At 40.8% G+C, this 14,801-nt stretch overlaps 1 protein-coding gene across 2 annotated transcripts in view; it reads left to right on the top strand.

Moving 5' to 3' along the window:
• The window catches only part of SNX2 (sorting nexin 2), a 29,097-nt gene extending 14,473 nt beyond the window's left edge, over window positions 1-14,624 (top strand). The window contains exons 8-15 of one of the 2 annotated variants that reach the window (XM_083404090.1): window positions 1,788-1,863; window positions 3,275-3,388; window positions 3,650-3,743; window positions 5,321-5,526; window positions 7,377-7,520; window positions 13,182-13,262; window positions 13,369-13,440; window positions 14,152-14,624. In XM_083404090.1, the coding sequence (XP_083260216.1) occupies window positions 1,788-1,863; window positions 3,275-3,388; window positions 3,650-3,743; window positions 5,321-5,526; window positions 7,377-7,520; window positions 13,182-13,262; window positions 13,369-13,440; window positions 14,152-14,202 (838 nt within the window). In that variant the 3' untranslated portion in view covers window positions 14,203-14,624. Of the gene's footprint in view, window positions 1-1,787; window positions 1,864-3,274; window positions 3,389-3,649; window positions 3,744-5,320; window positions 5,527-7,376; window positions 7,521-13,181; window positions 13,263-13,368; window positions 13,794-14,151 lie in introns of those variants that run through there. The other variant, XM_083404089.1, reaches the window with a different exon arrangement.
• The last annotated feature ends 177 nt before the right edge of the window (window positions 14,625-14,801 follow it).

The raw sequence follows: 14,801 nt of genomic DNA, 5'->3' as shown, positions 1-14,801 counted from the left end.
TAGTAGGAAAAGTATGCAGAGCTGCTGTGGAAGCTATTAAAGCCAAACAGGCTACTAGATATCAAAGCACCAATGGCAAAGACTCTTGTGTATAAATAATATGCAGCTGGGCCTGCCCTATCATAAAAAGGGTGTAATAGCCTGGTTTGCACGACACAGTAAGCCAATGTGTGGGCTTCTGGAGAGGACCCCACAGCTCATTTGATCCCCCCTAGTCATTTTGTCCCATGCTAAGCCAAGGTTTGGTGTGGCATGGTGGCTGTGCCCAGGCTTGACATTTAAGCTCTCTCCTTGATAGCCACGAGCTGCAGCCAAAGATTGGTTAATGCATTCTTGGAAATGAAAATACAGTTTAGTGGATGCGACAAGCATAGATTCACTAAGGGAGATGAGGAGCCAAACTCCTGCGTCTTGTTCTTGTTGAGGACCTTGAGGGAGGAGGTGGGCTTAAGTGTAGCAGGAGACAGTATAGGCTTCCTGGACAGAACAGACTAGACTGACTGTCCTTGGCTTTCATGCGAGCAGAGAAGGTGGCTTTGGTTTGTGCTAGTGAGAAGAGTTTTAATTCAATTGGCAAGAATGTGTGACCCTTCATTCCCCAAACCAGGCTTCCTCAACCTCGGCCCTCCAGATGTTTTGAGACTACAATTCCCATCATCCCTAACCACTGGTCCTGCTAGCTAGGGTTCATGGGAGTTGTAGGCCAAAAGCATCTGGAGGGCCAAGGTCGAGGAAGCCTGCACCAAACCAACCTAAATTGTCCCCAAGCTCTTGAGAGTCCTGAGCAGTACAATGTACAAATCAGGTTAGTGCTGGAGAGCGGAACACCCTCTCATAGAACTCGCTGAAAGTCTACAGCCCATTTTGGTGTTTGCCTTTGAAGTTATCTGCCTTGTGTTGGTTAAATGAAATGGGGTCAGAACTAATGCCCTCACTTTTGGGGTATCCACTGATTTGAGCGACTGGGGATCTATATTTTTCGCCAAAAAATATAGACGCTCTTTCCTAAGAAAGCCTTTTTTCTGACTACCCACTCTTACTATTCATAAAAGCATTTTACATTGCTGCTTCATATTCCTACAAATGAAGCAGAAGAATGGCAAATAGATGCACCAAGAATAATCTACCCTAACATTTAGGTTGTGCTGTATTAAGAATGGCATGGAGAGGGTCTTCTGAAGCTTCTGAAACTGACTACTGTGGATGCCTAGCTGAATCACTTTTAACTCTGAAAAGGCAGAATTTTTCCTGTTGCAGCTCCTTTCATGTCATTTCCAGGAACACTGGATGACTTAAGAGTTGATATTCAAAGAAAATGTTACTTAGAGGAAGAAAGCTATTTTGCATGCTCCTGTTGTGCATTTTGTGTTGCACAAACCTGGCTTACAGTGTTAGTTTTCAAGTCATACAGATACACAATACTATGGACATGACATTGCTTAAATCATCCTTCTCTTTCCTGTTCAGTGCTCTGACCTTTTGTTGGGGGGGCAGATGGGTGGGAAGCAGGCAGGCTATTTGCATCTATTAATTGCTTGCTGGCAAACTTGATATTTTAGGCAAATGCTCATCCTTAGTTGGTAGTCTCCGCAGAGAGGCAAAGGATTGAAGGGGCATTGAAACTGAACTATCCTCTAAAGTTTAGAGGTAACCATCTTAATGCACACTTAAAGCACATTGTCTGCCTGCTGAAGAATGGCACTGCTGCCGGCATGCTTTCTGTGCATGGCAAACATTTTTCAGTATTGTCAGGAACATTAAATGTTATCTAATTTTTAAAACCATAGGTATCTACAACGAACAGTAAAACACCCAACCTTGTTACAGGATCCTGATTTAAGGCAGTTCTTGGAAAGTTCTGAGGTATTTAAATTATCCTATTTTTCTTTCAACCTACAATGATGCTTTGCACAAAAGAAACATTCTCATCATATATGGAAATCTGGTCCTCCAGTTCATAAATTTCAGTTGTGCCCTCAAAATAGGAATTGAATGACTTCAAGCTACAAAAAAATTAAGTCGCCAGACATTTGATCTAGTGCAAGGCAAGCGAGAGCATCAATTTGCTCTGGCTTCTGAGATTTAACTTGATTGATCTCTCTGTAAAATAGGGGCATTATCTCAAAACTCACTAGTTTGGGACATGGAAGCTAAATAGACCTGATCCTTCTACCACAACCATATAAAAGTTTTGCGGTCTGCTATGTAGTAATTAGTTCATGGATAGAGGACTTCAGTCACCAGTGCTGTCAATCTGGCACCTTTCATGTGCAAGTGGAAATCTCTCTTAAAATCCACCCAACTCTATGAGAATGTTATACTGTACCAGATACTTCAGTAACCTTTTTTTGCATACCAGTTTGTTTATATTGGTAAAAAAATAGAATTTTGCAAATACTTTTAAAAACTACAGTTTGAGCATATCCTGGGGGAGAAACCATGCATTAGGGCTTACAAGTTGAAATTTGACCTATTTAAAAAGCTGCAGCTTTCACTTCCTACAGGTAGGACCATGTTAATTCCTGTGTCCCTGGTAGCTTTCCAAAACTTACCAACCGACCACCGCATCTGCAACAAACAGATAATTGGCAGAAGAGCATAGCTAAACCCTTAAATCTCAATATGTGGCAAAGGTTTTTGTAAGGTTGCCAGAAGTAGGCATAAGTCCTTTAATTGGTACTCACTTGATAAGGCAGCTATAGGCAGAGGATTTTTGTAGTCCTGTAGCGACCTTTGCGGGGTGGGATTTGAAAGTGCTTCGCCATACTTCTGGGCTACAACGGCTAGTGCAAAGAATGCTATGGCTAATATTTGTGTGTGTTTTCAGGAAAGTATAGATAGCACTCCGTTATCTTTGAGGAACTTTTATATTTGTATGGCAAGATAGACGCAGTGTTTTCTATGAAGCATTTTGACACAGATTGTTGCTGCACCTGTAACTTGGAAACAGCAGCAGAGCAGCCTTAAAAGCTGCTGCTGCGGTTGATATACAGGTGACCAGTTAAGGCACTTGGCGGCATTGTAACAACTTTTGACAAATGGTCTCTGTGTTCCATCTAAATGTAAAGGTGCAGGAGAAAAGCAAATTGAAAGTCTATTTTTTTAAGTTTTCCTCTGAGAATGTAAAAGTAGTAAATTTAAGAAATTAGGTTCCACTATATTGAAATGTACGAGGGGGAAGAAAACACTACATCCTTTTCAGTCCCTTTGGTGCCCAGTTAAACCTCCAGCCTTTTAACCGGTTTGTTTGCCCTTATTTGTCATTCAATTCCAGCTGCCGAGAGCAGTTAACACTCAGGCTCTGAGTGGAGCAGGAATATTGAGGATGGTGAACAAGGCTGCCGACGCTGTCAACAAAATGACGATCAAGATGAATGAATCGGATGCAGTAAGAGCTGATTTTTCGACTTGAATAATAAGATGAATTAATGAGCCTCAACAGTTGCATTTTAAGACCGTAGGAGTAGAAAATGGGATATTAATTTACTTATTGGCTTGGGTTCTCAACTGAATCAGTTGGCTACCATGTTTGGACCCAGTTAATTTGTTTCCTGCTGGGGGGGTGGGGTTGTGGTTTTTTTTTGGGGGGGGGTGTTGTATTTTGCAATAGTAACGTAATTTGTAATGGCTGAATTTCACTTCTTGCCAGTGGTTTGAAGAAAAACAGCAACAATTTGAAAATTTGGATCAGCAGCTCCGGAAACTTCACGGTAGCGTAGAAGCCTTGGTCTGTCATAGAAAAGGTAGCTGTTTTATTCAGGTTTTCACAAAGTGAGCCCTTGCTCAATCAGTTTCTTGTCAAACATTTCCTGATTAATAATAAATATTTTCAGCACCAGAAGCTAAATACAGAGTCACACAAAGTGTACAATACCTCTCATACAAAAGATAATAGGGTCTTTCAGCAATAATCCTAACAGCGCATATATTTTTTTAAAACAGGAGGGAACTTAGCAGGTTCTTACACCCACAGCCAATGATTTAAGCAGAAAGATGTAAATTGGGGAGTGGACAACATGGCAGTTGTACCCTTTGCATCACATCAGATGTTCCAAGTTTTCTTTCTTCAGACTAGAGTACTGTTTTGTATCTGCATGTACTGTAGTATGAATTCATTATAACACATACATTATTTTCTTCCTCCCCAAGTATAGTAAGTATCTCATCCAACTCATGTATGTTTTGCACAGTAACACAAGACTTTTCAATGAAATTTGCTACCAGATTAGTATACCTAGATGCATAGTCAATGAGGCACACCTGCACGATATCTGGTTACAGCTGTTCTGCCTGAGATTTTAGGAACACCTAACCCTTCTTAGTGCACTGAAGCAGGAACCTATACAAAATACTTCTTTAACACATGTGGAACCATGCTCAGTTTACCTTTCAAAAAAAATGTCGCTCTAGAATTTAGGGGAGCTTACACACAATAATTTAGGGGAATTAGGGAAGCTTACAAAATAACTTACTTGTGTCATCAATTTCTGCTTTTTTCATTTCATAATTCACATTTCCTGAACAATGCATGCTCATTTATGGGCGATACGTTAGTCACAATCAGAGTAGATGCATTGAATCAAAGTCCATACATTTCAGTGGCTCAAATCTGAGTTTAACTTGGTTGGATATAAACCCTATAGGTTTATAAAACACAAACATACCAGTTTGCAACTAAATGGATTTCTATCAGAGTTAAGCACTGGGCTAACTTAAAGTCAGTAGACTTAATTGCGTAGCACAAGTTGGATTGTGCATAAATGTGCATGGTGTCTGGCAGGTATAAGTTGTCTTTACATGCTGCAATATAAATGACACAATAGGACACCTCTCAAGTGTTTGATTTCTAGCAAGATATCTCTCCCCACTTTCTTCTTGCAATGAGAAATAGGTTAACCTGTTTTTTTAAGGCAAAATGTTAACTTTAAATTTTTGTATTAGTCAGATATCCTTTTAAGCATGCTTATTCTTAAAGACTATGACATTTTACACAATGCCAATTATATGAGGTCACAGACTTGCAGAAAGAGGCAGGTGTTTTCTAAATGGATTTCTTTAACAACTATTGGCAACAGAAATCCTTTCTTTTAGCAAAACTATCTTCTAGTACACAGCAAAGTTTATGAATGTTAATTTCTATTAAGCTGAATTACTTTGAAGCAAGCTTTCTCTTTGCTCTGTTGAGCTTTCCCCCTCAAGCCAATTGTTCTATCTCTGTACACGAAAATGCCATTGTATGCAAAGTAGCATTTAAAGGACTTGCATTTTGTGACTCACATTGTGACAGCTGACACCAACTTTAGACGGATTCTTGTTTCAGAACTTTCAGCCAACACAGCTGCCTTTGCTAAAAGTGCTGCCATGCTAGGGAACTCAGAAGACCACACTGCTTTATCAAGAGCTTTGTCTCAGCTTGCTGAAGTTGAAGAAAAAATTGATCAGCTGCATCAAGAACAAGCTTTTGCTGACTTCTATGTGTTCTCTGAGTTGCTCAGTGACTATGTTCGCCTTATTGGTGCAGTAAAAGTAAGCCCGGTTTAAAAACTACTTAATGACCTTGCAAGACAATATTTACATTGAAGGTTATAGTGTTTGCACAGTACAGTGGTACCTCGGGTTAAGTACTTAATTCGTTCCGGAGGTCTGTTCTTAACCTGAAACTGTTCTTAACCTGAAGCACCACTTTAGCTAATGGGGCCTGCTGCACCGCTGCCACACAATTTCTATTCTCATCCTGAAGCAAAGTTCTTAACCCGAGCTACTATTTCTGGGTTAGCGGAGTCTGTAACCTGAAGCGTATGTAACCTGAAGCATATGTAACCCGAGGTACCACTGTATAAACGTGTGCAAGATGGCATTCTGTAACAGAAAGTAATGTCTGTAGCTGGAATGGGTAACCTGTGGCCCTCTAGATCAGGCTCCCTTAACCTCAGCCCTCCAGATGTTTTTGGCCTACAACTCCCATGATCCCTAGCTAGCATGACCAGTGGTCAGGGATGATGGGACTTGTAGTCTCTAAACATCTGGAGGGGACGAGGTTGAGGAAGCCTGCTCTAGATGATGCAGGACTGCAACTCTATCATCCCTTATCGTTGGGCACACTGGCTGAGACTGATGAGAACTATGGTTCAGCAACATCTGGAAGGTCAAAAGTTTCCCATCCGTAGTTAGAAATGTTCTGTGGATTTGACTAGTCAGTGTTTCCCAAACTTGGGTCTCCAGCTGTTTCTGGACTACAGTTCCAATCATTTCTGACCACTGGTCTTGCTAGCTTAGGGATGATGGGACCCAAGCTGGAGACCCAGGTTTGGGAAACAGTGTTCTAGGTTCTTCAGGGACAGTTTCCCCTCAACATCCATCTTGTTATATTAATTGTAAAACGCTTCCAAGTGCTGGGTTTAAGAGAGCAATCCTATCAAGAAACTAGAGCAGCAGATCCTCTACTGCATCTGAAGCCCTGCCAGTTCCACCAGCCAGACGAGAAGTTGGGTTTCTCTTTTTTTTTTCCTTCTCAAGATGGATGTAGCCGAGGTTGCCCCCATGATTGGCTCCATGGGACTTGGGCTGCAGTGGATTTGAAGCCTCCAGCATCCTATCTCCACACTTCCTGTTTCAGGGCCTTTCATCATGGCTGTTTCTGGTAGAACCCTGCCAGTGGCACTCTGCTCTGCTGATAGAGAGAAGATACTAAATGCCACACCACACCCAGCTGTTGACATAGGGGATTAATTCACATCTTCTGAGGCTATAATCCTAAAGCCCCTATTTGTCATTATATTGGAACAGCACTTACAGCTTTTTACACAGTCCTTTGAATGCAAGATGAACAAAATTTTAACATTTGTAGACATCAAAACCAATGGGTCAAAGTTCAAATTATAATAATAATAATAATAGGTAAAGGTAATAATAACTTTATTGTTTGTACCCTGCCCACCTGACTGAGTTGCCCCAGCCCCCCTGTGCGGCTTCCAACAAAATATAAAAGCAAAGTCAAACATCAAACATTCAAAACTTTCTTATACAGGGCTGTCATCAGATGTCTTCTGAATGTCATATAGCTGTTTATCTCCTTGACATCTGTTGGGAGGGTATTCCATTGGGCGGGTGCCACTACCAAGAAGGTCCTCTGCCTGGTTTTTTAGACTGGATTTTTATCGAATGGTCTCATACTGTTTAAAAACTAATGTGGCATGTGGTCAGAATCAAACTTTTACCTGTTGAGATTCTTGAGATTTTTGCTATTTTGATGGCTTTAATATGAGAGGTAGATGATGGCCAAAGCACAGTTTAATATTGACAGGATGTTTACCTGTTTAAGTCTAAGATTTTGTAAAGACTCATCACTTTTTAATTGTCAACACTATTGCTTACAGGGAGTGTTTGATCATCGAATGAAATGCTGGCAGAAATGGCAGGATGCTCAGGTCATGTTACAGAAAAAACGAGAGGCTGAAGCTAAACTTCAGCTCGCCAACAAGCCTGACAAGTTGCAGCAAGCGAAAGATGAAATCAAAGAGGTAAATTTTGGAATGCAGTGCTTTTCCTATGTAAGGCTGCGGTTTCCCCCTCCATTCATTGGCTTTAAGTGCATTATTTTTTAATTAATTTTAATCATTGCTTGTGTGTTCCATTATCAGAGCAGCAAATGGTTCAATAGTTTCATGCTTAAGTTTAGATTCTGAAACATGCCTTCATTCTGATGTTTTACAAAGTGAGTGGGAGACTTCCATTTATTTGAAATAAATATATATATTGAGACAAAGGTCAGTTGCTTCTCTGCTAATGCAGTCAAGTACGTACTTCCAAAACACATAATCCTGCAAAATCATGGTGAATAGTCAATGTTTTTACTTTACTGGTGGAACACTTCCTTCCATATATATATATATACCTTTTATATATGTATGGTATAACTTCAGTAAAACTGTCAAAACATTTTGAAGTTATCATAATCTCTGCACTTTTTCTGTTATGCTTCACTAAGGAAATCGAAGAGGTAGGATAACTTATTTCCATGCTTCTTTTTCCTGTTCTGGCTGCTTCATAAGTTGCATAAGGAATGCAGCTAATCACAGTATAAGAATATGCAAGTTCTCCATTTATGAAACAGCAAAATAGTTCATTCTCTTCACCTGAGAGTCCTGTGGGTCAGAATGGTAGCTTTTCCAACTATGCAGTAGTGCTGTATAGACAAGGATAGTTACAGCATTCCCGATTGTTTACCTATGGCTACATAATTGAGAATGGGCTCTTTGATCATGCCTGCTTTCTGCTATCTTAATAGCAAATAAGTATAACGTTGATACAGAGTTTGGCAGTTAACACTTGTCAGGTTTTCCCACTGAAGGGAGAGTTTGAAACAGTTTGCAAATTATGGTTATTCAGGGGCAATGGTTTAACAGGGTTTGATGTTAATACTAATATATATTTAAAAGTATGTGTTTCTATAGTACCTTTCATTTGAAATATCAAGGTGATAAACAATAAGGAAAATAGAAATAAATATAAAATATGCAGTACAAGATAAAACAGCAGCTAGTAGATCAGAACACTCTTACAAGCAATGAAAACCACACACCGGGACTCTTGCCTTAGACCAGAAGGGAGGCATTTCCATAGAAAGAAGCCACAACTGAAAAGGTTGCCATGAGACAAATATCTCCAGGTTGTGGCATTTCCAGGAGGGACTCATCAGACATTCCTACTTATTGGTCAGGGTAGTGTGGTTGGTGCGCCTGTGAGTAGCTGGGCTCAAGTTATTTAGGGCTTTGACTTAAACCTTAAACCTGGTCAGGTAACCAGGGCAGCTCTTTTTAAGAGTGGTGTAATGTTTGTGTAATAGTGTGCCCCAGTTAGCATCATAGCAGCTGATATATTCTTCACTATCTGCAGCTTTCTGACCAGCCTTAAGGTCAGCCCCACATAAATAACATTACAGCAGCCCATTCTTGAGGTTAGGAGTGCATAAGTTGCAGTGGCAAAGCTATCTAGGTCAAGGAAAGGTTGTAGCTGATACATAAGCAGAAGCTGGCACAAAGCAGTCCAAGCCACTGGGGTTACTGGGGCCTCCAGTGACAAAGGGGAGGTAAAGACCATTTCTAGACTATGTCCTTGCTTCTTTCAATATAGTGCAACTCAGTGTAGAATAGCCAAAGTTTCCAGTTCTAGGAAACACCCAAAGGACTTCTGCCTTACATGGATTCAAGCACAACTTATTGGCCCCAGAGGTGGTTTTATGGGAGTGTGACCGGTTTGGCTGCCCTGGGTGCAGTGCTGCAGGGGGTGCCATAAAAATGATCTAGAATGCAGTGCAAGAGGTATTGGGGTGTGGGGGGGCCACAAATTTTAGCATTGCATAGAGCACCACTGAAATTTGAGATCCCAAAGTCTGCCACTTCCAGTAGCTGTATTTAAGCTAGGGATGAAGAAGGGAGCACAAACTCCTGATTGTTTAGTAGGGCGAATGCCCACAAAATCCCCTTACATAGATTTAGATTCGGTTCCCATAAAAGGAGATTTGGGATATAAGCACCCTTTAGCCACATGGGGTGAAAATCAAATATGAGCATGGTGCAGCTTTGAACTCTTGTTAAGCACTCTTATACTGGCTGCTGTTTGCGCTAGCAGTTTGTTGCATGCCGTTGCAATCCTCCATAACATATTCTGTACATGACTGCTTCTTAGAGCACTAGAAGCTTAAACCTGAAGTGAACTTGACTTGCTAATGACTTGTGAATTGGTGCCTAATCCCCTTTTTAATGCTAAAGATTATTTCTAAGTGTGCAGAATCAGAATGCTAAGTCTGATCGCAGTTAAGTTCTCTTCTAAAGGTCTTGGTGGTAAAAGTTGCATTCATGTTGTGAGTTCCTTGTATAAAGTTGCTATCACACTGCTGTTGCCTGCATGTGTTTGGAAAGCCTTCCATTGTGGCTTTTGTGATGGAAGCTTTGGATGGCCAGTTTGACATGCTCATTGCAATATCCACCTAGCTCAGTCCATCTTTATTCTTCTGGTGGAATTCTCTCTGTTGGAAATGACTCTTTGTAGGGTGGACGATGACCTCTTCTGCATGTGACACTAAACAATGCCATGTCTTAATGCACATGAACTAAGAATCAGTTTAGTGGGAATGTGTAGGCTCCCAGAGAGGAATTCATGGCTGCTTTGCTCCTCAAGTTGTTCTGCTTTGCTTAGCTATGGTTTGGCTTAGTGTGCCATCTGAACCAAGGCTTATGGTTTAGCTCTGAAAACCATGGTTCCAGCTTTAAGTTTGCTTCTGTCTAGAGAACTAAACTATGGACCCAAGTTTGGACAGCATGGAAGTAGAACCATGGGTTAGTGCAGTGCAGCAGCCAGTGTTAGAAACTGAGATATGAAAGCTAGGGGCTAAATGTCATCGTAAACCTAGGTTATGGGCGCAACAACAGAATGTCTAGGCATGCTTTTTTGTAACAAGAAGACAGAGCTGAAAATGAATGAACTGCAGCTAAAATATTATGTTCACTTTTCACATGGTCTAGTAGTCCTTCCCCTGCCCACCCCCCTAATATTATTAAGAAGGTCTCTTCTGCAGTCTTCAGAGAGGAGCTGGAAGTGGGGAGGCAGGAAAAGGTCCTCCTACTCTGCAGTTCTAATCAGAAATCTTAGGTGCAGTACTGTGCCCAGAGCTCAGAAGCTGCTCGTGCTAATGAAATTTCCTGTCGCAAAATATGCCTAGAACAATGGAAGTTTTGGACACTGGCAGCAGCAAAATGTCAGGAGAAGCAAAGCAGCCACAGTCTTTTCTCCAGTAGCCCACACGCTTGCCGGTGTGCACTAAACCATAGTTTGCCTTACCGTTACATGCAAAGTGGCCCACTGCCAAATATATTTGTGTGCAAACTGAAAAAATGAAGTATTAAATATGGATGTTTAATATTAAAAGGCAGCTTCACGGAACCGCTAATACACCATAAACCTTAAGCTAGCTGTGTGCAGTCTGAGCTGCAATTCAAAAAATCGGAAGCGTACCAGGTTGTGGGAGACCTATGTCTTAGGACAGTGTCCTTCAACCTGGTGCCTTTTCGCAGTTCTGAATGGCATTTCACAATGCCATTTCAGACTCAGCCAGTATGGCCAATGCTCAGAGTATACGAGCTGTAGGCACCAGGTTGAGGATTGCAGGTTCCAGGACAGGGTTTCCCAAACTTGGGTCTTTTGGACCACAATTCCCATTACCCCTAGCTAGGAGGACCAGGGGTCAGGGATGATGGGAATTGTAGTCCAGAAGCAACTGGAGACAGGGGTGCCAACTTGAATGGGGGGGCAGGTAAGCCCTGTGTCGCATAATTGATCACATGGAGCGGTGCATGAACACCATTTTAATGGCCATGCTCATCAACTTGGGGGGGGGGGCAATCCCCTCAAATATTTTATTGTGGGGGAGATCCCTTGGCCCATAGGAGTTGGTTTCTATGGCTGGAGACCCAAGTTTGGGAAACCCTGGCCTAGGGTGTCTGCCACCAGATTAATTCTATTTCTGTGACTCTACACATTTATGCTTGGTGTAACTTTGATCTGACAGGGGTAAAGAGTTGTGAAAGTTAAATCTTCTTACATTTTGGGGTTAACTGTGTATGCCCAAGTTACTATTGGTTGCTTCACAATTAAACCCTTTTAATTTTTCGTTAGTAATTTACAGCTCAGCATATTTTGTGCTGTAACCTTATTTCTGCTCATTGGTGCCTTTTCTAGGGACCTTTGAAGAAAGGCAGAGTTTTCCTTTGCTCCTCACACCGTAATAGATATTTCTGAACTTCTGCTGTGTACTCTTGGCTTGTTTTCATAGGGAAGCAATTGGATCTGACAGCTGATTCCTGGGCTTCAGTTAGTGTCTTAAAATAAAACCTGTTACAGTTTACTTTTAAGTGTTCTTAAAACCCAAAGCCTCTAACAATAGCCAAGAGCATTATGAGAGGAGCATTATAAAGGCAGCCAACTTTCTCCAGCCTATAGACACTACAGTTCAGTACATACACATGTCTCCTTCAATTAGTATTGTCATTTTTACAGCTTATCCTGAACTTCAAGCATTGGGACCAACTGGTACTATTAGTCTTGAGCTAGAATACATGGTGAATAAGCAGTAACAATGCATTGCCTGTTATAGTCTACAGACTCAACTGAACTGTAGTGAATTTATCATTAGAGGGCATATCTGTTGGCAATCCTCACAGTAGACTCTTGTGGCATTTATTAAATGTTTAATGGTGAACAAAAGTGCTTCATGTGTAATTATTAGTAATCCTTAAACAACCATGTAAAACATGGGTAGGCAAACTAAGGCCCGGGGCCCGGATCCGGCCCAATCACCTTCTAAATCCAGCCTACGGACGGTCTGGGAATCAGCATGTTTTTACAAGAGTAGAATGTGTCCTTTTATTTAAAATGCATCTCTGGGTTATTTGTGAGGCCTGACTGGTGTTTTTACATGAGTAGAAAGTATGCTTTTATTTAAAATGCATCTTTGGGTTATTTGTGGGGCATAGGAATTCGTTCATTTCCCCCCCAAAAAAATATAGTCCGGCCCCCCACAAGGTCTGAGGGACAGCCCCCTGCTAAAAAAGTTTGCTGACCCCTGCTGAAAGGCTGGGTGGCTAACACACAGCCTGCATCTGACCTGCCAAACCACAGGCCTGCCAGTCCTTAAGAGATGATGTTGTCGTTGTTGTTGTTTGTTGTTAATGTTGTTGTTAATCTCCTGGTTGGTTCTACCATCTCCTTAGAGAGCCTCTGATCCTTTATCCTGATCTTAGTGCTAAGAACCACAGGGCCATAATAAAGCCCTCTTGCCTGCTTTTTAGAGTAAAAGACTGCATTTTCACCCACCCCACCCCAACATTGGAGTGGTGGTGGGGAGAAATGCTACCACTTGCTTTGCACAGAACGCAGTGGATCTTGAGCACAAAGGAAAACGCAGCATTTCCAAATGCATGCAGGGGAGGTGGAAATATTGTGAGTGTGAGAGAGAGTCTGCTGTGTGTGTATTATGCATATATTAGGCACACCCATTGATGGCATTTGACCCTTGGGCAGAAGAAAGTTAGCCACCCCTGCTGTAAAAGGCTGGGCCAATGTTATCAAGCAGGGAGGACTGAATGCTTCGTATTTAAGCTTTGTTTGTGCCTGTTCTCTTTCAGTGGGAAACAAAAGTTCTACAAGGAGAAAGGGATTTTGAACAAATCTCCAAGACAATACGCAAAGAAGTAGGAAGATTTGAGGCACGTATACATTATCAATAAACAATGTAAACATTCAGAAAATCATGACGGAGCAAAAATGTTGGCTAACTTCTTCTATATGTAATTATATTTTGTGTTCTAACAGAAAGAACGCGTGAGAGACTTCAAAACTGTTATAATCAAGTATTTGGAATCATTAGTGCAAACACAACAACAGGTAAACTTGATATCAGTGTTTGTAATTCATTTGGTGCGGTTTTCATTCCTAACTCTGGATGAATAAATTAAAAGAACCACACACACACACACACACACACACACACACCCTGCTGCTCAGGAGCTTCTCTTTAAGTCTGTCTCTTCTAGTCTTTCTTACTTGGTTGATTAAACATTACTAATTCAGCAGGGAGCTGGCAGAGAAATTCAGTGTGTTCTGTGTAACTTATTTGTAGAGGCAAATATCACATTGCACTTTTGTTTCTTTAATAAGTTTACATAATGTAAATATTCTACAACTCTGAACAATAAAGCTGGTCATAGCATTTCTATTTTAGAGAGAAAGACATATTTCCTAATGTCAGTGGAGCACAGCACAGTTGGATAAAAAGTAGGCTTGGGTCATATGAGTAATGCATATATTGGGTATCTCTTAAAATCAAAGCTGGTGTGTACATTTTACAAGCAAACTTGGTTTCATATTTGTTTGTACCATAACCCTTAAGAACTCATTTTTCTTTAGGGGAAGAAGGGAGCAGCCTAGTTCAGACTTTTATTTACATAATAGTTGCATGAATAGAAAAGAGTCTAAGCTTCCAAAAGTGATACTATAGTATTGAAGGACTTTCTTGCCATTTGAGATGCAGAAAAGCAACTGGTGATGATTTTGTAAGTAATTGAAATGTTTACTCCTTTCTCCTCTTTTCCCAAGCTGATAAAATACTGGGAGGCATTCCTACCTGAAGCCAAAGCCATTGCCTAAGAAGAAGAAGACTCTTCCAAAATATGAAGACTCTTTGGATGTTTGTCCCAACTGAGCTAAATTCCATAGTGAAAATCACTTTAAAATTATCCAAATAAACCACTATATATTTTGAATTTAACATGTGGCTTTTTATATACTACAGCATTTTATTAACAGCTGCATGTCCTGACCCTCTTTGAAGTGGACTGTGGCATGACATTCTGCAATACTTGCTGAATTGAACACTATTGTGTCTTAATACTTGCACTAAAATGTGCGATGCAAGGCCAGAAAGTTATTTTTGTTCTTTACTCTATGTTCTGTCTACCTGATCTTTATGAAACAAATTGCATTTATTAATGTTCACATAACACATTCCTGTACATAATCAAGATTTTGTGATTTCAGTAATAAAAGGGATGTACCCTGTGAAACATTAATCCTTAACTTTGTTCTTCATTTCCTAGCTCGTTTAAGTGTGTTTGGCACTCAGTAGTTGTAGCAGCTATGCAGATTTTGGCTGAGAAGAATTTGGGTTAGTTTTCCTAACAAGGAACACTTTTTTACATGGTCTAGCTTGGATTTCTTAAACAACTACACTTGAATAGAAGCTTTTT

The sequence above is a fragment of the Podarcis tiliguerta genome, assembly GCF_965153285.1.
Source record: "Podarcis tiliguerta genome assembly, chromosome: 11".
NCBI lineage: Eukaryota > Metazoa > Chordata > Lepidosauria > Squamata > Lacertidae > Podarcis > Podarcis tiliguerta.
The sequence above is the reverse complement of the archived record's forward strand: the minus strand, read 5'-3'. Positions and strand labels throughout refer to the sequence as shown.